General features: G+C 46.6%; 1 protein-coding gene across 1 annotated transcript in view; it reads left to right on the top strand.

The window, feature by feature from the left end:
• The window catches only part of LOC142566708 (endoplasmic reticulum transmembrane helix translocase), a 311,329-nt gene that overhangs the window by 189,938 nt on the left and 95,375 nt on the right, over nt 1-26,016 (top strand). Inside the window, exons 14-15 of the mRNA XM_075677546.1 lie at nt 2,023-2,148; nt 21,891-22,002. Of these exons, the coding sequence (XP_075533661.1) occupies nt 2,023-2,148; nt 21,891-22,002 (238 nt within the window). The remainder of the gene's footprint in view (nt 1-2,022; nt 2,149-21,890; nt 22,003-26,016) is intronic.

The following is a 26,016-nucleotide window of genomic DNA, read 5'->3' as shown; positions in this document are numbered from 1 at the left end:
ACGACACACAAACGCGGTGGTAACTCATTGAAGTTGGGTACAGAAGGGAATTCCAGCTCTAGAAGGCCAGATGAGCAGTCAATGAGGGCAGAATGGGTGCTCAGGAAGTCATTGCCGAGGATGGCGTCATGGGGACACTGGTGTAGAACGGCGAACAGAACAGGTCCTGTGGGCAGTGAAGCTCACACACGCAGGAAGCATGCCAACGACGCAACGACAGGCAACGTGGCGGGCGTAAGAAACTTGCGGAGACGATGAGAAAGCGTGCACTCATGACAGATAGTTGCGCCCCAGTGTCTATTAGTGCCGAGACAGGCACGCCTTCAACTTCTACATCCAAAAGGTTTTGTTGGGTAGCCTGGGTCAATGGAGAATTTTTGTGTCGGTTGGCCAACGCAGCATCACCTCTGGGAGCTGTGCTGGTCAGCTTTTCTGAAGATGGATGACAACGGCGAGTGACAGGGCAGCGGAGAGCGAGAATGCCGGTTCTGCGGGGTGTTGGATCTGGAGGACAATCCCAATTGCTATCCCCTAGATTTTGGACCTTGCCGTTGGGTGCGGGAGTTGGCCGAGGTTGAGGAGGACTTTGAGATGAGAACTGGAGGTTTATTTACATTATTTAGAGTGAGAGGACCAAGAAATTAACAGTCATAGAGTCATTACGGGCCGGCAGCAACTCTGACGCTGCGGCCCATGGCAAGAAGCTCGAAAGATGAATGAAGGAATGCTCTCTTGCTGCTCCCGGTCTCTGGCTTTTAAGCCCTTCGGTGTCTCGAAGTCACGTCACGTTCGGCCAATCGGCGAGCCCGCTCAGGTGACACCATTTTCGGCCAATCGGCGAGCCCGCTCAGGTGTCGTCATTTTCGGCCAATGGTAGGCGCCCGTGCGATTGTGTCACACCCGGCGCAGAGGGTCGCTCCTTGGGCTCCAATTGTCCGAGGGCTTACTTCTCTCTGCAGTATTGCCTTGCTGGCTTGCAAGCGCCGTCACAATAGGCAGAAGGGGGCAACGTTTCAGTGCTGCAAAGCAGCTTTGCTCGGGACCTGCGTTACCTGGAACCGTGCCAGGCTCCCGCTACACTTTCGGGAAGAGTCAAGCAGTGAATAGCTCCACCTGCGGCGCATGAGGTGGGGGACGCCAACTCGTTTGCACGTGCCGCGCCCTGGGAACGTGGTAGATGTGCTTCTGCGCTCCTTAATTAGCTGTGGCGCGATTTCATGTGGTCTGGTGAACTCGAAGGAGGCTCAGGAAAAGGTCCCGTATCTAACGGGATGGCGAGCGGTCGTAGCGTGGAGTCGGGGCAGGAACATCAGGGTGCAGTGGGTCATTGCAAGCACAAAACGAAGAGGAATTAAGATGAAGAAGTGTATGCCGGACGAGGTGAGGTCGGCCGGTGATAGCGCCAATAGTGGGAAATATGGCCTATCCCATTACAGTTGAAGCACATTGACTTATCGCCCACGTGTAACAATATTCTTGCTTTGACATTTCTGATATTTCCAAGTATATTTATATCTGTTAGCTTTGGTTCACATTTGCAAGATGCACAGTGTGCTGGCAAATGAAAATATATGGGAATAGCAGAAATGTCATTTCCAGAGAATTGTTAGAAGCCTACTTTATCAAGTAAACTGGAGAGAGGTGCATCAGTTGTAACTCTGTGCGGTTATACAACAAGGAAAGGATGTTCATGTGTAATGCGATGTGGAGGTAGGTGCCCTATCTGGCTTCTAGGCTTTGTTTTTCATTGTTATGATTTCGTGTATATATTGGTGCTCACCAAGGAACAATAAAATTCAATTAGTAATAGTGCTCTGTTGTGTTCGTCCTTTTCTCTGTGTGGTGTCCATATTGCCCACATGTTTACTTCTAATGGAACTCTACTGTATCACTGAATTGACTCATATTACTGCCCCAAGTGTAGCCTTGGAATATAAAACCTCACCATAAAATGATGATTGTCTGACCAACTAGTTGCAGCTGTTGTGACTTGCTCACACTTACTATTTGGCATTATTTCAGGTGCGAGATCTTACACGGGATACGGTCGAGCGGAACCTCGAATTTGTTGGATTTCTAGTGATTTCCTGCCCTCTGAAAAGTGACTCCCTCGCTGTCATCAAGGAGATCCAGGCTTCCAGCCATCATGTGAGCTACTCACCTGTTCTTAGTGAGACTGTAAATGTTTTCTTAGATGTCTTCTTAGATGTCTGCAACCGTCATCACCAGCTACAAGTATATGTTATGCTGCACAAAATGAAATACTCTTTAACATCACCATAGAAATACATGTTGCCCCCATTTTAAAGAAGAAAAGCTTTCCAACCAGTGGATGTAACAAACCATTTTTCCTTTAGCAAATAAGTTATTAGCCTTTTCACACCATGCCTTCACTTGAAAGCAGTGTTGGATGCAACCATCTGCAGCGTTTCAAGGTTCGGTGTCTTCCGTTATCTGGCAAAGTACCAATCCATCTTTGCGATGTATGTGGCATGTCGTTTGAACCATTGCCAATGTCAGGGTTCCTTACTGTGCGCACAGGCCATGGGTGTGCTGGCTGTCGGCCCATTGCGTGAAGGTGCCTCTATGAGTGAATGATGAAACATGTGAATGATTGTAGTGTATACCCAGTGACAAAATATTGTAGGGCACAAGATATGAGAAAAAGCTGAATATCTCCGCAACCTCACAATGCAGCCTGGTATTTGCATTTCGGGCCTTGACTAAAATATGCTAAAAACATTGTATGCAGTTTTACTGGCTACGGCTACAGGCTTCTCAGGAATTGAACGTTTTTGGATATCCTGTGGTCCCTAAACTTTTGTTGCTGGTTATACAGTGTTGGGTTAAAGGTGTCAAGTAATCGACATTTGTGCATTTGCATATTTGTGCATTTGCATGTTTGTGATTCAAAGGCACAAGGCACCACAAGCCAACTGCAGTACTAATTGAATGCACATATAAAGCTTTTTATTTTACCTTGGCAGGGTTCTACCGAGAAATTTCTAAGGGGTGGACATTTTGTGATCGAGGCGGGGGGTGGGAGGGATGGAGGGTATACAAGCAAAGTATGCTTTTCTTTAAAGGAGTCCTGAACCACTCATTATCAAAGTCGAGAAATACATTCGATGCTAAAACAGACTATTTGAGGAATACTTGGCTGCAAAAAGTACTTCAATGCATTCAGCAGAAGCGCAGTTCACACTATGCCGACCCGACACCGGAGCCGACATGAGACCCGTCACCAGTGATTGGCCAACTAGTCAGCAGACTGTGTAGCTGAGAGGCGTTCTGTCACATTTGGCCAACAATGCCGCCAATGCAACTGACGACAGTGAGTCGTCACAGTGTGACAGAATTTGGTGATGCCGACACCAATGAAACCAGTCTGCAGACTGTCATTTGGCCATTCTTTGTGAATTCGGCCGCAGAGCGAAAACATTGCACCGACAGCATGATTGCCGCAGCAACTACGCTTTTATATATGCTTAATCGTGCTCAAAATTAATGGAAATATACTTCCAAATTTGAAATGCATGGTCGTCAGCCCTTTCCAGCATCATCATCATCAGCTTATTTTATGTCCACGGCAGGACGAAGGCCTCTTCCCTGCGATCTACAATTACCCCTGACCTACGCCAACCGATTCCAACTAGCACCCGCAAATTTCCTAATTTCATCGCACCACCTAGTCTTCTGCCGTCCTCTACTGCACTTTCCTTCTCTTGGTACCTATTCTGTCACCCTAATGGTCCAACGGTTTTCTAATCTGCGCTTTACATGACCTGCCCAGTGCCATTTCTTTCTCCTAGTGTCAAACAGAATATTGTCTATACCCGTTTGCTGTCTGATCCAAACCGCCTTCTTTCGGTCTCTTAAAGTTAGGCCTAGCATTCTTCGTTCTATCGCTCTTTGTGCGGTCCTTAACTTGTTCTGAAGCTTCTTTGTCAGTCTCCAAGTCTCTGCCCCATATGTCAGCACAGGTAAAATGCATTGCTTGTATACTTTCCTTTTCAATGATAACAGTAAGCTTCCAGTCAGGAGCTCACAATGTGTGCCGATGTCTGCCCTTTCCAGCAGTCAGTGTCGAACTAGAGCCGGTGCTGATTCTGGTCAATGGAGAACCTAGTTGGAGCCGAGGAGTTCGTGCACGTGTGCCCATAACTGCAGGCCTGCACTAACGTCCAGGTCATGCTAGGCCGATACGACGCTGATTGTGTGGTCTCTCGAGTTCAGTGTAGTTCACATCTACCTGTAGCGACAGGAAATGGAGCACTCTAGACTTCGTACAGTCCACATAAGAAGCGTGAAGCGGCTGACACAACACGGAAAGCAAGAACCTGCTTCCAAAATCGGCACTGAGAGCCATTTGTGAAGCTCGGACATTCATATCAGCTTTTCTGTGCGTGATGCGAAGCTGATTGTAAGTGCAAATATGTATGTGTTGCAGCATTTTGACAATATTTCAGGTCAGTGCTGCGTGGCTTCCACTGTGCTTGAAGCAAACCACGACCAGTGGCAAGTATAAACAAATGCATCTTGTGGTGCCTTCTATCAAGCAAAAATACAAGCAAGCATTCGTAATGTATGATGTCTGAGATCTGACAGTGCATATAATATCAAAAGCTATGTCCAGCGTATATTGTGGTAGGTGGCGCGAAGAGGTAGCCGCCGTAACCACGGATTATTTAGGCCTGCCAGCCATGGGGACGGCAGCTACTGCAACCGCTCAGGTCGAATGCGCTAGCATGTTCTATTCTCGCACTACATGCATGTGAGCCATCCTCTTCTTCACTGGCTCTGGAGGCGATAGCCGCACCGCTGCAGGGCCCCCTCCTCGTATAAAGAGCGATTGAAACGTGAATATGGCACACGTATACAGGGTGCATTGTCTTGTGCGTTGAGGACGTCATCCTGTGTTGTTGACGTCTGTGCGCCGAGTGCTGGGCAACTCGGCAAGCAGAATTGAGGTGTATTGGCCGGTTCTTGGTACGTGCTAAGAGTTCAGGATGTTGAGGTGAACAGCGCTGAAGACGGTTTCATCGAACGGCGTGCAACGGGGGCAGTAGCATTGGTAGTGTAGCTTGTAGTGTCAGGTTCCGTAGTCCGAGAGAGATGTACCAGGCAGCACTGGCAGCGTAGGTTCGGCAGCGAGGTGCAGCCAAAGTGATGCCGTAGTGCGAAATCATGACCTGCCACAGCAGTAGTGTAGCCAGAAATTTATTTTGGGGTGGCGAGGGGTTCTCTGCCGACTACTACTCCTCCCCTTCCTTCACCTCTCTCTCTCTCTCTCTCTCTATCTATCTATCTATATATATATATATATATATATTGTCACGTGGTAGTGACTGAAGAAACCAGCCAATCTGAGAAAGACGAAACTAGCGTTTTATTGGGTTAACTTGTTTCCTCAAAGACAGGCTACACTCAAAGAACCGGCGATCGGCGAAAATCTGATCAGCGGTTCAAGCGCGTTGGCTTTTATACAGCAGTCGTCGAATGTTCCAGACTAATCGCTGGGACCCGCGTGTCTTCCATAAAGTTCTACACCATTCGCGTCACGCGATGAAATCAGATAACACAAGATTCGGCCACAACAGACAGTGGATAGAAGCATCGACAATATTCCAGAAACTTCCGATACATGCAGGCGCGTCCTGCGCTGTGCGATAACATTTGTTAGGCGGCGCAACGTCGTCTCCCGTTAAAGATAGGCAAGTGCACGTGTCAATATATATATATAGACACACACATACACACCGTATTTGCTTGATTTTAACATGCCCTCGACTGTAACGTGCACCTGTTTTCCGTGACAAATAAGAAAAAAGAAGAGTGCAAAACCGCACACCTCATGCTTTCATATAGAAATAAAATTTTCTCTCATTTGGAAAACATTTATTCCCAATACACTAAAGTTGCGATGAATAAAAACACATATGGAAGTGGCGTACCTTGCCGCTAAGATTTTCACTGCACCAGTACGTGTAACGTGGGGCTATAGATCTCACTCGTTATCGCTATCAGACAACTCCTTATCGCTATCAACAGACCAAACCATTTCATCCTTGGTGCCATCCATGGCATTCGAAATCCTGCACTTTCTAAAGGCCTTGTTGACCATGGTAAACGGGATCGTGCACCATGCATCTTTCACCCATCCAGCAAAGTCCTGCCGCGAGGCACGCTTCATTTTATTGGCGGGCATGAATTCGTGGCAGCCACTGACAAGCCATTTGGTGTAGAGTGCCTGAATTCCATCTTTCACTGGCTTGTTCAAACAAACATCGAGCGGCTGGAGCTGCGATATCATGCCGCCGGGTACCACGACAAGGTCGGTGTTGCATGCAGCCAGCTTGTCCTTGATGCGCTGTTCAAGGTGGCACCTGAACGCGTTGAGCACAAGCATCCCACGCAGACCCAAACTGCCACCGGGTCTCTTCTGCCAAACGTCATCAATCCAGTCGGCGACCAAGTCCATAGTCATCCAACCTTTTTCATTGGCGCGCACAGTCGTGCAACTCGGAAACACGATTCCTTTCAGGAGCATCTTCCGTCTGAAGATAAGATACTGGGGCAGCTTGTGCCCATCCGCAGTGCAACAAAGCATTGCAGAGACACTAGTTTTTTTCGTGACTGGAAGACAAAACGCGCACTTGCTTCGCCCCCTTCTTTTCAGCGGTTGTGGTGGCTGGCATGTCAAAGTAGAGCAACGTCTTATTGGCATTTCTAATCTGTCCAAAGTGGTAGCTGTTTCTATGGCGCAACTTCAAAACGTACTGCTGAAAACTGTGCAATTTCTCTTCATATTCTTCTGGCAATTTTTGGCATATCCCTGTCCGCCTTCAAAGAGAAAAGCCTTTTCATAAAATTTGATAGCGAGCACCTGCTCGCTTTGAAGTGACTCTGCATTAGCCCTTTCTGTAGGGCTAACTGCATCGCCCGTACTTTGAGCAGATTGGTCATCACAGGCCGCTGTGCCGCTCGCTGCTCTTGCATGTATTCCGCGAGCAGCTCTTTTATTTTGGCGAAGCAGCCCTGCTTTGGTCCACAGAAACCCTTCCTTGTTGCTTTGCTGGTTAAAATATTCTCCTTCTGTTTGCACCAGTCCCACACGCAATTTTCACGAACTCCGAATGCCCGTGATGTGGCCCGATTTCCGTCCATCTCCACGCACATCATAACTTTTCTTTTAAATGCGGCGTCATGGTGGACTCGGCGTGTCTTTGCAGTTGGCGCTTCCATGCTGATGCAAGTAACGCAGAAAATGGGAAGACAGGCGGTAGACTAGGTTGCACCAGTGTCTGGTTACATGGAGGTATGCACATGGATTTAGGGTCGTACTTGATTCTAATCCGCATGCAATTTTTGGATCCATCTTACCGGAAAAAAGGTGCGCGTTAGATTCAAGTAAATACGGTGTGTATATATATATATATATATATATATATATATATATTGTAAGGGACGAGAGGGACACAACACTTGTTTCTTGGGCAAGCTGTTCTATTTCTGCCTTGTCTTCTCTTCCCCATGCTGCAAGTCTCTGGCGTGCTTGCATTCACGCCACTTAATATCGATGCAACGTGTCTAGGAAGTACGGTCAACGTTGGTGAGCCGTCCAGTGTGCAATCAGCTTCGCTGGCAGGCAGCACTGACTGTTTCGCACTGGTCGCATGTCTCACCGATGATTGTCCCATCGCAGATATGCACGTACGGTAGGAGATTCTATACAATGAACAGCTGCTGTGCTCAGATGTTGCATGCGTCTTTTCAGTGTTGCCGCTGACTATCAAGTCTCGCCAGTGTGCTCAAATACGCTGAGCTCGACGAAATACCGGCTGCCGCTGATTTGTGCTTATCCGAAGATGGAACAAGGGTCATCCGCTTTGAAACCAATGTTTTCTTGCACATCTGGTTTATTGTGTGTCTCTTGCTGTCTCTTGTGATGGTCTCTTGGGTGTCTTGAGGCCTCTTGCAAGTTTTTCGTAAACAGGCCGACCTTCAATGATGATGCCCTTAGCCATGTTGGTCTCCCTGGCTCCGTTCAGTGAGATGGTGGTAGGCGAGGCATGAACATCTCCGTATTCGGCCAATGACTTCTGTAAATTTCAGAGATGTGGGCTCAATGGGACCCAAGGTATCTCCTTCTTATTATCCATGGGCATATTGGTGTAGTCCGGGAGTGTTAGCGCTCCATCATCGGAGTTTGACGTCCATTTGCCTGCAGTCTAGCTGTCCAAAATTGAGGGTGGGATACCAGGTGATGTGCAGTCAGAAGCAGGAACCTTGGAAAATGTTGACAGGCTTGCAATATCCATGGGAAAAGCCAGCCGGCACCTGTGATCTCGAACATCATTTCCGGCGGTCGTCATTCTGGGCTGAACAAAGCTTTCAGAAATCCTGAGCCCGGAGGCCGCCTGGAAGGAGGTCACAGCAGAAGCTGTGCTTTGTCGGGTATTTTTGACAAATCTGGATGGAGCCAATGGCACCGGTTTGTGATGCCGCCCACTGGTGGGTCGACGTGGGAGCGGTGGTCGCCAGCGTTTCCCACTGTCTGGGGTGAAGCCGATGGCGACAACCGGTGAGCCGGCCTCTGCGGCGAAGCAGCCTGCAGGCCTCTCTGTCGAGGTGTTACTGGGCACGACTGTTTTGTGAAGGTGGTGTATCTCATGAGCTGCGGTCGCTGAGCAGTGCTGGTTGGGCTCGTCGTAGGCATAAGGAAGCGGGTCAAAAGCAGCTATCAGAGCTGTGCTCCATTCATGCCAGGACCGCTGCTTGACGCCTTCGTCCCATGCCTTGGCAGCACCGCAAAGTCGTTTTGCCGCAACCAGCTATCTTTTGTGCTCTGGCCAAGCATGACTATCACGTGTGGCATTGGTATTGCAAACCCAAAGGATGGCATCTTCTTGAATGCCGGAAGCTGGAAGTGGCAGCGCCTCATCTGCGCCAAGCTGCCTGTCCAGCCGCCCGAGGAAACAGCGCGGTGTCCACGGGCAATGCGGTCGTTGTCGTAGTCACGGCAGGCGGTTCTACCACCAAGGAAGCATAAAAGGCATACCTCGGTGTCTTGGAGGTCGAAGTAGTGCCTGGGAGGATATCCTCGCCAAGGGTAGTGTAAAATTGTAAGAAAAAAAGTGCGGCCGTTTCAAGTGTCTGTACGGTAAATGTGAAAAAAATAATGTGGGCTAATGAAGTACTTTAGACATAGGCATAGCATAAAATGCAATAATGTTGATATACAGTTAAACCTCAATATAATGAAGTTGGTAAAATTGGGCACTTTACTTCGTTATATCGAAATATTGTTATACTGAAATTCAAGCTTTGATGCAGACAAATGCAGTTGCCAACAAATTTTCCTTATACAGAAGGGGCTCTAAATATTTCCAATCTATTGAGCAATCTGAAAAAATGAATTCCAATGACAAAGCAATTCCGTGTTGAATATTACAGTTGGCAGCCAGGGATAGTTTCATGCTGTGTCAACAATATCTTCACATCAGTGGTACAAAGTGAGCTCTGCAATGCTTATGTGTCCAGTCCGAAGCTTATAGTCTCATCTGCAATGGAAAGACACTATCAACGGACTGCTCTCCACAGTCCGAGACCACTGTAGGATCAAAACCTGTAATATGTCTTTAAAAAAAAAACTTTGCTTTAAAATTGAAGCGAGGCAGCTAGCAACAAGCTGTTGTTCACAGCCGCCATGTTCGTTTAAATTAACAACATTGCATGCGCATTGTCATGTCTGAGAAACCGAGCATGATTTGGTACGGCGTCCAAAATTTCGGTAGCCATTATGTATCATTTCCAGTATTGGTTCTATAAGTAAAGAAGTTGGAGTTTCACCCAAAAGACGAAGCATTGATAGCGACAGAAAAGTATTAGCCAACTACATGAATGTTCACAGTTTTATTGGCCGTATAAATTGCAGTTAACATTTGTTTAACCAATTAAATTAACAAGCGTGGTGTCACACACATGCTGGCAGATATAAAAAGACCTTACTCGGTTACCGTGATGACCATCAACACTTGGTGGCACAGTGCTAGTGTATGCACTAGCACTGTGCCACTAGCACTAGCACTGTGCCAGCACCATGGCTGTGCGCAGGCAAAAAGAACCGAACACTTTGTCTGCCTTTCGCATCAACCAGTATCTGAAACTCTAGAATGTGACCTCCAGCACTAGACATGTGGGAAGATAGTGCACCTGAATCCACCAGCCATCTCAGCTTGCCCAAGTGTTGCACCCACTGCAGATTACTTCCGAGGGATAGTACATGGTCCATGTACGCACTCAGCTGCACTGACAGCCATGCGCAGCCACAGCCAGGCTATAAGAGAAGACAAACTCTCACCCCCACCCGCCCCAGCTCACACTTGATCACATTACTGCATGTTACTTCCCTGCCCACCGTCCTTCTCTGCTCACCCTCATCCACTTTACCTCACACCCACGGCACACGTCAGCATCTTATTGACTTTATATGGAGCATGGCAGCGAGAGGGTCTTGTGTTTAGTAGTAGAGTTAAACCTTGATATAATGAACTTCAGTATAACGAAATCCTCGGTATAACGAAGTATTTAACTTTTCATAACCTCTTGTCCATAGAACACCATGTATTTAGAACCTCAATACAGTAAAACCTCGTTAAACCGTACCCGCTTAAACAGTAGTTTCGTTTTAAAAGTAGTAAAGTCAAATCCCCAACTCGGCGGCCATTGAACATAATGTGTTTTGTATCCGCATAAACCATACCAGCTTATGCGTACATATCGGTTAACACGTAGTGTCTCCACTTTTCGTCGTGCAAACACGGCGGTGTGTCGTCTCCATCGGGCGGCCCGGCAGAAAAACAAGCCTCAAAGATCGAACAATGGCCTCGCAAGTGCCCTGTGCATTTGCGCGTGAAGCCTCATCAACATCAACATCATTTCGGCAACGTGCCAGAGAGCGTTGTGGCGTCGTGCAAATTCGCATCATGCCAAAGCTCGGATAAAAAAGACGCCAGGTACTCAGCATAGAAGAAAAATTAGACATCGGTCATGCTAGCGAACGTGATACGGAGAAGTCGGCGCTCGCACGCGACAGATCTATTGTTGGCTACGGTGCGTGGCACTTGGAATGCGAAGAAGTTGATGGACAGCGCTGCTGCGACCGCGAAGAGATGTCGGCTACGAGTTTAGACTTTTTGCCATGCTTGCCTCTGTTGTTGCCGAAGTGTCGACTAGCAACAGTGATGAGGACGACACGGAAAGCAACAGCACAAGCAATTCAGGTCTGACAGTGGCAGAAGCTGTGCGTTATATCAGCCTCATGAATGCAATCATCGCAACAAGAACAGCAACTTGCAATGAAAAAGGCACCCCACGACTTTTGCAGCGCTACTACGCGCGTGCACGGAGAACACGCAACGCCAACGAGGAATCTGCCATGCGAGTGTTTGCCAAGAAGAAGGGGCTGGCTGAAAAGCTGGCTCACAGTTTCACCAAGTTTGAGGCTGCTGTCGTCACTGCTAGGCCGCCGCAGCATCAAACGAAAATAACACTTTTGTCACGTGAAGTGAATAAATACTGCATGTTTTTTTCCCCTTTCACCGCACTCTCTCTCAGTTCCGTTTTTGACAGGTAAGTGGGTGATCTCATGCTATTTCGGTTAAGCAGTACTACTGTTTAGTACATACTTTTTCCGTGCTCCGGCCAACTACAGTTTAACGAGGTTTCACTGCATTCTGATACATGAGAGAGCGCCTTGTGTCAAGCAACAACATTAAAAGTTGTTAGCAAGACAAAAGATGGTCCCTGGAAAAGGATAAACAAGTACACGGGTAAATATTATTAAAGCAGAGCTGATGACTGTGTCAGAATTTAACTATTCGGGAGTGTTTTCAACTGCACGATTTATCTCGCAATAGTCACACAGATTGCATTACTGCCAAAGCATCTTGCATGTTTGGAAGAAATGCAAAATACTTTTTATTCATTCATTTATTCATTTATTTATTTACGTACTCTCAAGGCTCGAGGGCACTACAGAGTAGAGTGGCGAGTACACGCGTAGTCGTTGGCAATCTTCTTGAAATTAGTGGTGTCACAGGTGGCAGCGATGGAGGCGGGAGTGCGTTGGCAGTGCCTGGTATAAATGATTGAAAGTAAGGGTTGGAGTTTCATGGTGGTACCCCCACCTTCATTTGGTTACCGATGCGAGGAGAAATGTAGGATGGGTGAAGGAACAACTCATCCTTAAGAAAGGGATTAGTGCAGTAAATCTTCTGAAAGAAGCATAAGAGCATAAACTTACTTCATACTGCGAGGTCTGGCAAACCAAGCGTCAGTTTCATTGATGATACACTTGCGTGACATGCATAATTTGATAAACTGAAATGGGCTGCCCTGTTCTGATGTGATTCAAGAAGATTTGTTAGAGTAGCTTGACCAGGGTCCCAAATATAGCAGGCATGTTTGAGCTTAAAACATAACAATGTTTTATAAAGTTGTGACTTAACGTGAACAGTCACACTGGAAAAATTGCGATGTATGAAACCGAGAATGTGGTTATGTTAAATTATGTTAGTTAAGTAAACAAAACTTTCATGTATGCTATTAATATCTGACCAGTACTTGCATACACTAGCATGGTGTGGTAACCTTGGGCACAAACACACACATACAACACACGCACAAAAAAAAAAGGAACAGTGCACAATAAATCTGTATGGTGAATATTTGGAAATTATACCAAACATTTTTGTGTACCTCAGGCTAAGAAGAAAATAAGCTGGTGAAACGGATAAAATTCAGTTTCACAGTTAAGCAAACATAATTTTTACTAAAGAAACTGGTGAAAGGGAAAACTAGCACAGAGCCTCAAAGGAAACCCATGCATGTTTCTAAGAAAGAAAGCCTCACAGTTGAACAAAAATTCATTCTGGTCTGCATTTCAAACCCGAGAACAATACCTTTCAGGGCCGGTCGCTCCACCATCTGAGCTAACCAGCAGGCTAGCAGATCGCAGGGCGAGGGCGAATTAATCGACAACTCAAGGTGCAGATGCGAAAGCAAGGGCGTTTCCGTTCTGCCTCCCTTGCTTTTGCATCTAGTGACACGTTCATTTGTCGCATGCACATTCGCTCCTTGTTCTTCTGGCGTTTGGTGTTTGGGGAATCCGGCGTCCGCTGCTGCTTCCCCAAACCGCTTGGTGCGCAGTCACTGGGCTGCTTCATTATCGATGTTATGAAAGTTGATCTGACCAGTACAAACAAACGACAGTGCTGCCGTCTGCGTTCCGCTTCCCTGGCTTTGCTGTTCGGTGAAACGGCCGGTCGCTGCTGCCGTCTGCGTTCCAATTCATTCGCTTTGGTGTTCGGCGATATCGCCTTTCGCTGCTGCCGCTTTCGTTCTGCTTCCCTGCCTTTGGTACCCGGCGATCTAATCAGTCGCTTTTGGAGTTTCCATTCTGCCTCCCTTGCTTTCGCATCTGGTGACATGTTCATTCGTCGCATGCGCATTCGCTCCTTGTTCTTCTGGCGTTTGGTGTTCAGGGAATCCGGCCTCCGCTGCCGCTTCCCCGAACCGCTTGGCGCGCAATCACTGGGCCGCTTCATTATCGATGTTATGAAAGTTGATCTGGCGAGTACAAACAAACGACTGTGCTGCGACGACACGCCAGATCAACTTTCATAACATCGATAATGACACCAGGCTGCGTGGAGATGAGCACAAGGCACAATGCTTATGTATACTTGGACAACTCAAAGAGAAGTTCCTGCGTCAATTTTTTTTCTTCATTCTCCCAGTGTGTTTGCAGTCGTGGTGTTCAACGGTCTTCACTGCACCGTGTCGTGTTTATGTTATCGAGAAGTCGACATTGTTACATCCACGGAGTTCTCGCATAGCGACATTGTTGCCGCCATCGCACCTCGACCATCTTCAAGCGAAAGCCACATCAACATCAACATCATTTCAGCAATGTGCCAGAGAGCGTTGTGGCGTCGTGCATGTGAGAACTCACGTCATGCCGAAGCTCGGGTAAAAAAGATGCCGGATGCTCAGCATAGAAGAAAAATTAGACATTGTTCATGCTATCAAATGTGACACGAAGAAGTCGGTGCTGGCACGCGACAGGGATCTGCTGTTGACTGCGGTGTGTGGCATTTGGAATGCGAAGAAGTTGCTTGGCAGCACTGCTACGACCGTAAAGAGATGTCGGCTACGAGGTCCGACTTTTCGGCATCGTTGCCTCTGTTGTTGCCGAAGTGTTGGCTAGCAAAAGTGATGACGACGACACGGACAGCGACAGCAGGGTCAATTCAGGCCTGACAGTGGCAGTAGCTGCGTGTTACGTCAACCTCATGAATGCAATCGTCGCAACGAGAACAGCAACCTGCAGTGAAAAAGGCGCTCCGCGACTTCTGCAGCGCTACCGCGTGTGTGCACGGAGAATATGTAACGCCAACAAGGAATCTGCCATGCAAGTGTTTGCCGAGAAGAGGGGGCTGGCTGAAAAGCTGCCTCGCAGCTTCAGTAAGTTTGAGGTTGCTGTCGTCATTGCTAGGCCGCTGTGGCATCAAACAAAAATAACACTTTTGTTGCGCGAAGTGAATAAATACTTCATATTTTTTCCCCTTTATCTGAGTTTCTTTTTTGACAGGTAAGTGGTCGATCTCATGCTATTTCAGTTAAACAGTACTATCATTTAGCACATACTTTTTGCGAGAACCGGCCAACTACGGTTTAACGAGGTTTCACTGTATAATGAAGTGTGTTTGTATGCGATTTCAATATAACAGAATTTCACTTCTGCCGCAAAGAAATGCCGAGACAATAAATGGAAACTTTCGTAGACACAGATGCTGAAATGATTGAATTACAAGCGGCTGCTTGCAAACACACCTCTCGCATTGCGCTCGCTGGGACAAGAGCGATCGCGAAAGTGGAGCTGCATCATGTTCCGTGTAAAGTCCGAGTACGATAAGATCCTATTGTAGCTCATGCACTTTGTACTTTAGGTACGAGAGAAAGTGTGCGAGGGTGTGACAAAGATGGTGGCTTTACGAGTGCCCCCTTCCCGCGCGAGCTAAGAGAAAGAAAGAAAGAGAGGGAGGGGAGTGAGCTCGTGATGATGCAATCAAGCGTGCACGAAGGGCAGGTGGTAAGTTGGCGCATGTTGCGATTTCTGGCATGCATCTCGGCTGTGGCTGCGCATGGCTGTAAGCATAGGTAAGCGCATACGCAGTCGCGCACCCTGCTGTAGAGGTAATGTGCCCCATGTGGAAACAGTAGGCATACTGAGATGGCGTGGCATCATGTAAGCTGTCTTCCCGCACGTTTAATTGGAGGTTGCGTAATCTCGAGTTTCGGTGACATGTTGGAGCAAGAGGTAGACGAAGCATTCGGTCCCCACTGCCGGCACTTTTCATGATAGTGTCGTCCCAGTGTGAGCGACGCTATCAGCCATGGGGGCTTCGCTTAATTCATACCATTGTGTGAAGATATCGTCAATGTGGCATGAAACTGTACATTCATTGCCAACTCCCAGATTCATCAAAATTATTTGTTTTCCGATTCAAACTTGCTTTATTCGATTGCCCGCTATTTCGGAAAATTCTGCGACCCCTTTCTATGTAAGAAAAATCGATCGGCGACTGTACTTATTTGCATAAAAGGTCGAATTTCAATACAATAACATTTCGATATAATGGAACAAATTGCCGATCTTACCTACTTCATTATATTGAGGTTTAACTGTAGTACCACTACCCATGTTTCTCAGATGTTCTGCTTTGGTGGCCACTCTCTGTCAGGTGGCATGGAGTTTGAGAGGTGCATTCACAAGCAACTGCATTTAAATAAACCATTTGGCCATCTGTTTTCCAGTTCCCATTTATTGAGCCAGTATTCCTTTGCAGCAACAGTAAAATTTTGTTTTATTAAACTCTCGTGTACACAATTAATTATATTGGTGTTCAAGATAAACGACTTAGAAGGGTTTGGGTGCGAGCTAACTGGTCCGGGTCATTCATTTTAAACGGCGCCAAGAAAACACACGGACAAGGAAGAGCACAGGACCAGCGCTGACTGCCAACAACACCTCTATTGAAGCCTGCACAAGTATTTACCATTCGCAATGGGCTGAAAGAGCGAAAGAAAGAAAGGGACGGCGAGTCATCGTCGATCAACTCCTGCTGCGCATGTGTCAAACATAAAACTATACAAATGTACATAGTGTTCCGGTTATATATATATATATATATATATAAGCTTACGTAAGTGCAACGTAATAGATATCGAGGCTTCCCATGTTTGATAGATGTCCATCATTGCTCAGCCCTACGCTTCTGTGCATTACAATTTCTCCCACTATTTCTGAACATGTTTCTTAATTATTTTTTTTATTTAACTAACTGGTCGTTGTAATTGTTTGGCGTGCTTTCTTTGCATCATTTAACGATGAAAGGATGTGAAAAAAAAAGTGACCATTTATTTGTGTATGTTCAACACACTCGTCTGAGAGCACAACAGGGTTGCGATGCGGATACCGATCGCTCAATGGCTAAAATCTTTTTTAAAGCTTGACTGGACTGAAGGCCTTCCAAGCACATTTGTGTGAATAAGCTATTCCAGCAACGCAGTAAGATATAAATTAAAATTTAGTATATTTACACAGCAGTGCTTCTGCTAAGAAAATGAAAATTTATGTAATACAGTCAACGACCAATTTTTCGGACCCTCTAGGGAACGTAAGAAAATTCAGGCAGTCTGAAAAAACGAATGCATGCAAAAAATGCACCTTCTTTTCTTTTTTTCTTGGATCTAGAGGTAAAGGGCGAAGTACCAGGCTTCCGAAACACTGCCAAAGCATCAATGAAGGTGCTATGAAAAGAGGCGTTCAAAAACTCTGTATGCGGCCGACTGTCGGTTTATTATGTACATGTGCATCGTCGGGCAGCCAGTGTTATTGCTGCAGTGGCTTGAAGAACTTGTTGATGGTTGTTTGGACAGCGTTCCGGTTGCATGCGATCATATTCGCCTCGATCTGAGCAAGGGTCATGTCAGCACTGTACACCGATGAAAGAGTCAACAGTGCTCGCCTCAACTCGGCGCTTGTAGGCGGCGCAGGCATTGGCTCCTCATTTTCAACATCGGAGTCTTCTCAATCCCCCACAACCTGACGGACTATTCCCTCGTCAGTCAGTTCTGCGCAGAAGTTGAGCTCGTTGTCAGCGTCCACAAACTGTTAAAAAGTTATTTCCGTGGGTACGGTACTGCTTTCCGCGCTTCGATGCCATCGGTGAGGACGACGAAGATGAAGTGGGGGCCATCGAAGGCAAGCGAAATCCTCATGTTGCGAACAGTGGAGTTCACTGACGAGCGTCGAAGCACCTAGGCCTAGCGTCGCAGAGCACACTTGACACAACAGCACAACCGCACACCACGCTAGCCAAAACGTGGCCTGCGCAAACAAACGAAATAGCGCCGCCCCGGAAACTCCGCCGGAGGCGGAAGTGCGGCCATTTGCAGCTATGAACATAGCCAGCGTGGCCAGGCCAAATCTGTGTGTGATGGCTAGATTCGGCTAGTTGTGGTTCAAAGTGGTGAGTATTTGGCTGCAAGTCAATTTCCTTCGCAAGGGCGCCGCGCAAGGAACCAAAGGACCTTCCCCCGCATCAGAAAGTCCGGAAAATTGGACGGCGGGGGGTTCGAGCGTCCGAAACTTCAGATGTCCTTATACATTGATTCTATGGGGCTCGTGGCGGTGCCGGGAAGACGTCCGAAATATCAGGCATGTCCGAAAATTCGATTGTTGACTGTATATTAGGTTATAGCAGCAATGCACAGCTGGCGTCTGTAGCCTTAGACGTTAAGTGCTACAGCGTCCCCCTGTTGGGCTCCATGGTGGGTGGCCGCCATTACTGCCGAAAATGACCGAAATATTATGGGAACACCTGCTTTTCCACGTCTGCTTGATCGTCACCCTCAAAAGAGGGGACGGGACGCACCAATGAAATTCTAAGCCTCTTCAAGCCAAAAGAAATTTTCCCCCGATTCCATGTTGTTCACAGCGAAAAAACAGAAAAACCAGCTAGAACCGTATCCCCTTTCCTTGTTGCAAAAGGCTTGACTGATGCACTTGGCCCAGGCTATAAGGTCACCAAAATGTCGAGCGGGGACCTCCTCCTTGAAATCCATGATAAAGAACAGCACAGCAAACTAAACAAACTTGTGGCATTCAGAGATATTCCTGTTACCGTTTCCTCTCATTGGTCTGTGAACACAGCACAAGGTGTAGTATCTGATGCAGATCTCATTGACTTGTCCGAAACAGAGCTGTTAAAGGGCTGGAAACAGCAAAATGTCACTAACGTACAACGAATCATTATCCGAAGAGAAAATAAAGAAATTTCGTAATCAGGTAGTCCAAAGCAGGTAAAAAAACTTGACTCTGAATGTTCCTTTTGAATCTCGAGACTTCTTGAACAGGCAGTCCTTCGCTCAATACATACTGCTCTAAATGAAGTGGAAGGCACATCATTCTCTACTTTTCTCTTTGAGACACCCCATTCTCCTCAGAAATACTGCATGTTTGCACCCAGACAGTGTCAAATGCGTTCTGCGAATTTCTCATTTCGGAGAACTCGTCAATTACTGTGTGTGCCATGAGGCATGCCTGACTAAGTTGCAGTCTCTACTTTGCAGTAGGTCCAAAAGAACCTTGAGACAGCTGAGTACCTTGGTATGTTGGCTTAAATGGAAGAGAAACGAGAAGGTCATTTGCTCAAGCAGACTCCTAGCTTCCATTGCCCGCCTGCTGTTAGTAGCGATGACTTCGGTGAGGCATACGAGTATGGCAGGAAAGCTTTTGATTGCTTCTGTGCAAGCTGCTATCTGGCAGGCCCATTGTGTATCACTGAAGCGCTAAAGCTCTATCACTGACAGACCTTTTCTGCACATCTACGTACAGAGAGTGAATTGCAGATGCACTCAAGAAGGCATTCTAAAAGAGGGGAAAAATTCCTCACTGGTTCCTTGCAGACATGACTAGACTTAAGCAGTGGTTCATGCAGTGGACGTACACTGCCTGCAGCACTTGCAGCCTGTACGGCGCCCTTTCAAGCGCCGCTCATGACATTCGCACCATCATATGTTTGAACAAAGCACAGCTGAGCATCAATGCCGCAGCGATTCAATGTTTCCTTTATGTAGCCCAGGAGCGACTTGCATTCAAGTGCTTGACATTGTGGAATCCAAGAAGCCGCTCAAAGACAGCCCTACTGACGTAGTACGTTAACTGATAATTGTTCTGTCTTGCTTAGGTCCTTGGTTTCATTGACAACAATGTGGTGTGGCTGAGAATTTCGAGGATCTGGTCTATTATCGAATGATAAACGTACTTCGTGTTCACTGTTCCACCGTTCAGTTTCTTTCCGACAGTATCGTCATAATGTGGGAATGCACCTCGCTCCCGTTCTCTCATCCCCCCGTCAGCAGCGAGACTGACTGGACAGCCTGGCTCAGTTCTGGGGACGTCGACCGACAACTTGAACTGGTGGACTGGACGGAAAAGGCCAAGCAGGCCCAGGGCCTTACTTGAGCCCTAACCCTCAGCCACATCCCTCTTTACCCTTCCCCCTTTCAATAAAGTTTATCACCACCACCAACAAGTTCAAGAGCTCAACGAAGCTTCCCTTGTTGTCACTTGTGGCACTTTCATCATGGCCCCTTTGAGTGATTCGCTGAGTGCCAGTGAATCGCAAAATATCTGCCACTCTTGCTATATAGAGGTGATTTTCCTCCACCTCCCTGGAGTACACAATGCTGAGATGTGTTAAAACTGACTTTCTCTATCCTCCAAACTTCATCTGCATGTAGGAAACCCACAATGTCTGGAAAGACATGTGCGAGTGAGTTTTCATGCTTTCTGAAACCAGCATTTCTTTCTAAGGCTTTCTTTTTTTTTTTTTCAATTACTGTATGCACCGTTGACAAATGCAGATTTTGCATTGGTACCAGTAGAAAACATTCTGCAAGGGTAACAGAAAGCTGCGTCAGCCTGTGCGCTGTACTCCAACCAAGGAAATAGGTGGTACTAGTCCGAGTGGAAGCTTCTGCTCAGTTTGTCTTACTTAGATGGAAATGGGTTCAGTATTGGCTGTGTGGGTGACTCTGTCTTAAATTTCGAAATGCCCAACTGGCTTGCATGGTCGACATCTACATCTGAGGCAGTGAATTCGGTCGCAGATTCTGGTTCATCCCTTGCTGCACACGATGCAGAAAGCTCGTTGCACTCACTGCCCATTTGCACCAACGAGGATGAACAAGCGTCGTCAGAAGCGATGCTATACAGTCTCTTCAAGTGGAATCAAAATGGAGTGCTAAGGATTTTCTTGTTCCTGGACTGTCTCTGAATCCCCAATTGGTGAAGCAGAAAGCACGGTGGGGATGCATTGTTACTTGGCTCACTTGCTTGCAATAGAAAAAAAGTCTGCAATGGACCTTTTCTGCGACATCCCGAAGCAACCGAAAGGTCCTGTGGCGTCAGCCACACGTTGGAGCTTCTTCCGGCAGCAAGATGGGCTGGCGTTTCCTTCCGCGACATGAGCACTGCTTGCAAGTGAGCATGCCAACTGGCTGAAGTGATTGGTGCCACTGCTATAGTGAGCTAGAAGGCTCGAAGTGCAATGAACGGAACGGCTGAGCAGTATCACGCATGGTGCACCCAGGGGTGATAGTAGCCTGCGGCGACGCTTTACCTGGGTAGGTTAACGTTGTGAACCCTTCGTCACAGTTGCGATGCCTCTCCTTGCTGAGTGAGGGGCTACGTGCCTCTTCCAGTAATTGCAGACTGGTGGTGGCTTTTGGGATGAAGTGGGGTCTTAGACAAGAGTCGAGGCTTGCGGCCAAGGCTGTACAGAGGATGCATGCCACTACGGAGCTACTGTAGCAGGCAAAACTTACATTTTGTTTCATACCGCCCACCTTGGGTCAGTTTTTCAGTGCTCTTGGGGGTGCAAAGAAGAGAAGGGGGTAGGGCAGGCACAAATTTTTGGGGGGCGGCCGCACCCCCCCATTCCCATGCATCCCCCCCTCCCACAGGCACTGCCTCTGTATATGGCTCTCGGAAAGCCAAAAAAAAAAAAAAACAGCTATGTTGTGGCAATAAAACGTTCTCAGTAAACTGTTGATTAGTATACATGTTGTTTAATTTATATTTGTTTGTTTTTTTCTAATATTTTGAAAAGTTCGAATACTGAAATTCTTGCCCCAATTAATATTGATTGGCATAATATTTGATGGAATATTAAAACTATATAGAACATTTGCACAAGCCTCGTTTTTTATATGAATTATGGGAAATTTTTGCGGTAAATTGAGGTTTTAAATGCATTAGTTTATATGGGAATTTCAAGGGGAATTTCAGTTATCTTGATATCTCCATAAGTTTGTTATAATGTGTTTCGTTATAACTAGCTATCACTGTATTTAGCTAAAGATTGAAAGAGGCTGTTTTGTCCACATTTAGCGCATGATGAAAATTGCAATGTTTAGGGTTAGCTGACAAACAAAATGCATTGTTATGCTCAGACTATGTCTGAAACATTGAACAGAATGTTGCTCGTTGCCCGAAATTTTAATAGCAATATATGTTGGCTATGAATGCATAACTGCTACTAAGAAAACCTAATAATTGAAGATGTTGAAGAAAAGTGAGCATTAAAATAATCTGTCTTTTTCAAACTGCAACCGCTGTCACCCAATGGTTGCACAGGCCACAGTAATGCCCCAGCCTGTTAGTGGCATTTGTTGCGAAGTTTTTTTGAAATTTTGTCTTTTCTGATGTTATGGTTGTAGCATATTATACCATCTTGTGTGACCTCTGGCTTTAGGTGTGCATGATCACGGGTGATGCACCGCTCACCGCCTGCCACGTTGCCCAAGAGCTCAACTTCATCTCCTCTCAACGAGCAACGCTCATCCTCACAGAGTCCGGAGACGAAAGTAAGTATTGCTGCTCATTTCATTGTTGTTGTTGTCCATGAATTAACTGCATTTCTGTATGCTGACACGAGGCCCTGCTCCGAAGAATGTAGGGGCGCAAGCTTCCCTGCAGCTGGGGGTGGTTGCGTGGCGGATTACATCCAGTGACTTGATTTCTCTGGGCCTAGTTGCGGGAGTGGTGGTGTACCTGACCATGGACTGTCTCTTTTGTGGCATGCACGTTTTCACAAATCCTCTGAATGACTTGAACACTAGGTGGTGGGGTATGATGGCTTAGCCACAAATTGTCATTAGCTGCCAAGAAGCTTGTCAAGCACCTTGCCAATGTTTTTCTTGGCTAAAAAAAAAAAATAAGATGCTGAGCTTTCTTTGTTACAGCTGGAAAACATGGCAGATTACATGGTCAGCCAACTAGCTCCCCCCCCCCCTTAAGCTTTAGCTGTTTCAGTGTCAGGTTTTTTTTGGTGGCGACGCACCCCCAACATTGGGTTTCTTTCTCAAATGTTACTGAACGAACTCAACGGCTTATTTTTGGTTATGCAGGAGGGAAAAAAAATAACATGAATAGTGACAAATTCTCTATTGGTATGCTCCTCACATCTGACAAAAGAAATAAAGCATGCAGCAGATTCAAAAACACCATTCTTCTCAGTACCGTACTTACTCGATTATAATGCGCCCTCCATTATAATGCGCACTCATTTGCCACGACCTAATAAAAGAAAGTCTTTATAGTACCGTGCACCTCATTCTTTCATACAGAAATGCAACTTTCTCTCATTTGTAAAAACAAAGATTTACTCCCAATACACTAAAGTTGCAATACCGTATTTACTTGCATAATGATCGCACCCCTGAATTTTGTCGTCAAATTTCAGTTTTTGTTTCTTTCCCATGTAATGATCGCACCCCGAACTTGCCGCAGTGATATGTTGTGTGCCAAGTCTAGCTAATGATGATCATGCTTACCATCTGTCGAATGCTGTCGAATGCTACGCAAACGACTCTTCAAAACATACCAAGCGGTCTGTATGCACCAAACATTTTTAAGCAGATGCCCTATTTTATTCCTTTCATCACTTTCCACACATCCATGAAAAAAAAAGGTACAACCAAACTTGCCTTGACTTTATTATTTGTAGGCTTTATAATGGTTGTGGTCGACAACAATAAAAAGGTGCCTTTCGATTCTTCTCATCTGCACTCGTAGGCGTGCAACAAATGGCGAGCGGCAACAATAGGTAGCCACGTTTACACTGATATGTTAGAAGTGTACCCTTTTCATACGCCGACGCTTATAACACAGCTAAGATATTTGCCCACCCTTAGCGGAAACGTGCCGTATTAGGATAGCAGTGAAGACAAATGCCACAGTTTCCACAGCATACCCGCCATGTGTTTCTATGGCACTGGCAGCTAAGCACGCCTATCTCTGTTTCTGTCCCCTCAAAGTAGACATGGCTACGTTATTGCCAGACTTGCCAATATTAACGATATTATTCATTACTGATACAGAAGAAACTTTCAATGCGTGTAATGTACTCACAAAAAGAAAATAAATCGCGTTCGGTGCGTTCGGCATGCTCCGTCAGCTGCCATTTTTGTTTTGGTGTCCCGCACTTCTACAGCGGCAGCCGCCTGTTTGTTGGCCTGTCGTCTTTGGGACTAAAAGTGGCCCAAAATTGGAATTTTCAATTCTTCATTTTCGCATTCCTTGTGCATTTCTGCACCTATCTCCAAAATTTGGTTACAAAATACCATGTAGTTCTTCCGTTATTGTAACCTAAATATGTGAATCCGCAAGTGTTGCACTTTAAGTTGGAGACAAATCGCGCCCGATTTTCGTCGCACAAAACTCTATAACTATGCACTCTTTCAGTACCAGTTTGGTATCATTCGAAAGCTCATGTTTCTTGCTTTCTTTATTCATCGGTCGGCAACATTGCCGGCACTGCAGTCACAAAAGAAAAAAAAAACAGGAAAAGAAATTTGCTGTGCACGCTACTATTAGCTAGTTTGAGCATGTGACCAAGATGGCAAGTGATGAGTGGCTCCAAGGACCACGAGCACTCAAACGACGGAAACCGCTGCAATTTTATCTTAGTCTCGCAACTGCGATGCTGGATATGCCGGAGGTCCGACAAAGTTTCATTCCCTGAATCGTTACTGACAGAAACGTGCAAGATGCAATAAACTTCCGAAAGTGATTTCGTCATCATAGTCGGCACAGGATACCCGGCAGCTCGCCACTGAAGTCGTATCACCGCCGAATGTCAACGCCTCAACTGCTCTGCCAGATCACGCATATCCACACACCTGTTACACTTGCGTAAGAATGGAACACGGCTGTCATAACTGAAGAGGAAGTGAATAAGCTAAGAGCACACGAGTAAGCTACGCATGACAATATTGCATCTATGACGGCCACGGAGCCAAAAATTTAACATTTTGTTGAAGATCCAACCGCCGATACTGCAACAGCCTCGGTCGTGAAGCCTGCTGCTCCGTACGTTGTGGTCGGGCTTGCAACAGTGAACAATCTTCTCAACATTTTCTCGTGCAATACTTGCGATGGTTCTGCACACCTGGTGCAGAGCGATCAGGATTATGGTCTCACTAATAAATTGACTGCGCTTTGCGAGATCTGCGGTGAAGTTGCATTTGTGGCTTTGTCTGTGACAAACTGGTGGGAGTTGCTGGGTATGCGTCTATGTACTCTGACTCCCAGGAACTGGAGGCGGACAACCTACACAAAAGCCGCTGGCTTCAAAGACTGCCTCCGGAATACGGCCTGCAAGATCTGCCGAGGATGTCCACCACAACCGCAAGCGAGACACAAAAGACTTCGGTCGATGCTATAGATCTGTTTATATATCGCTGTTCTGGCACCTTCGTCATTGTCTTCTTCTGGGAGCCACCCAACACGCCTAGCATGTGGCACTGAATTGCAATGAGTGGCTGTCAGCTGTGTCAAGGTCGTGGCAGTATTATACGTTTTCTGGCCGATAGATCCCATGTAAACAAGAAAATGCACAGGGCGCGTGCGATCGAGAACAGTATATAGCTGCCTGCTGCGGCAGCTTCACCGCAATACTCGCCCACCCGTTTCATGCGAAAACGCCGGCATGCACTCAATTTCTCATTTCCATATTAGCAAATCGTCTCTGCGATTGTCGCATGCAGCATTCAGAGCTATCACTGCCAATCCTATTGCGATAAGCATCTTCGCCTATCTGTTTAAGAGTGCACGGTACCTTCGGAAGCGTAGCGCACGCTTTTAATAGGCAATAACTGAAACGCAGCACCGTTCCCTGCTGTAGACTGCGATCGTATACGTTTTTCAGCCGCTAGATCCCATGCGAACAAAAAAAAATGTGCGAGGTGTGCGCGATCGAGAACAGTATATAACTGCTCGTCTCACGTGAAAACAACGGGCGCGCACAGTTTCTTATTCCGGTACCAGCAAATCCCGGCCGGGTCATCGCATGCCGCATTCACAGCTATCGCCGCCAAACCAGTATATTGCGATAAGCATCTTTACCTATCTGTGCTACAGCATATGGAGCGTAGTGACATTGTTAGCGTACTGGTCGCTTTTAGTAGGCAATAATCCAAATGCACCGCCCTTCCCTGCTGCAGGCAGTGCAATGTGCGCATCACATTTCGCTTTGACAGCATCCGGCGTTGCCCACCAGCTCAATTTCGCTTTGGTTTCCCGTTGCCCTCTTAAAACACCACGTAATAGGAAAATAAAACGTGTCTCGGGCCGCTGGAGCACCACAAGCTCAACGTGCGTTGATGTCTCATGCTGCAATGATACATGTGACGCTTCACATTGCGTAGATGTCAACAATAGTTGAGTCTATCAAATTTTTTTTATGTACTTTAGACACCACATAAGTCCTCCCTCAACTATGCAGTCCATTGTTCCAGACTGGGTTTGTTTTTTTCGTGCGCCCTTTGTTTTCTGGTCTTTCGGAAAGCATCCCAGTCAACAAACTGGAACTTGCGCAG

Source organism: Dermacentor variabilis, unplaced genomic scaffold (genome assembly GCF_050947875.1).
Source record: "Dermacentor variabilis isolate Ectoservices unplaced genomic scaffold, ASM5094787v1 scaffold_13, whole genome shotgun sequence".
NCBI lineage: Eukaryota > Metazoa > Arthropoda > Arachnida > Ixodida > Ixodidae > Dermacentor > Dermacentor variabilis.
This window is presented reverse-complemented; position numbering and strand designations above follow the sequence as displayed.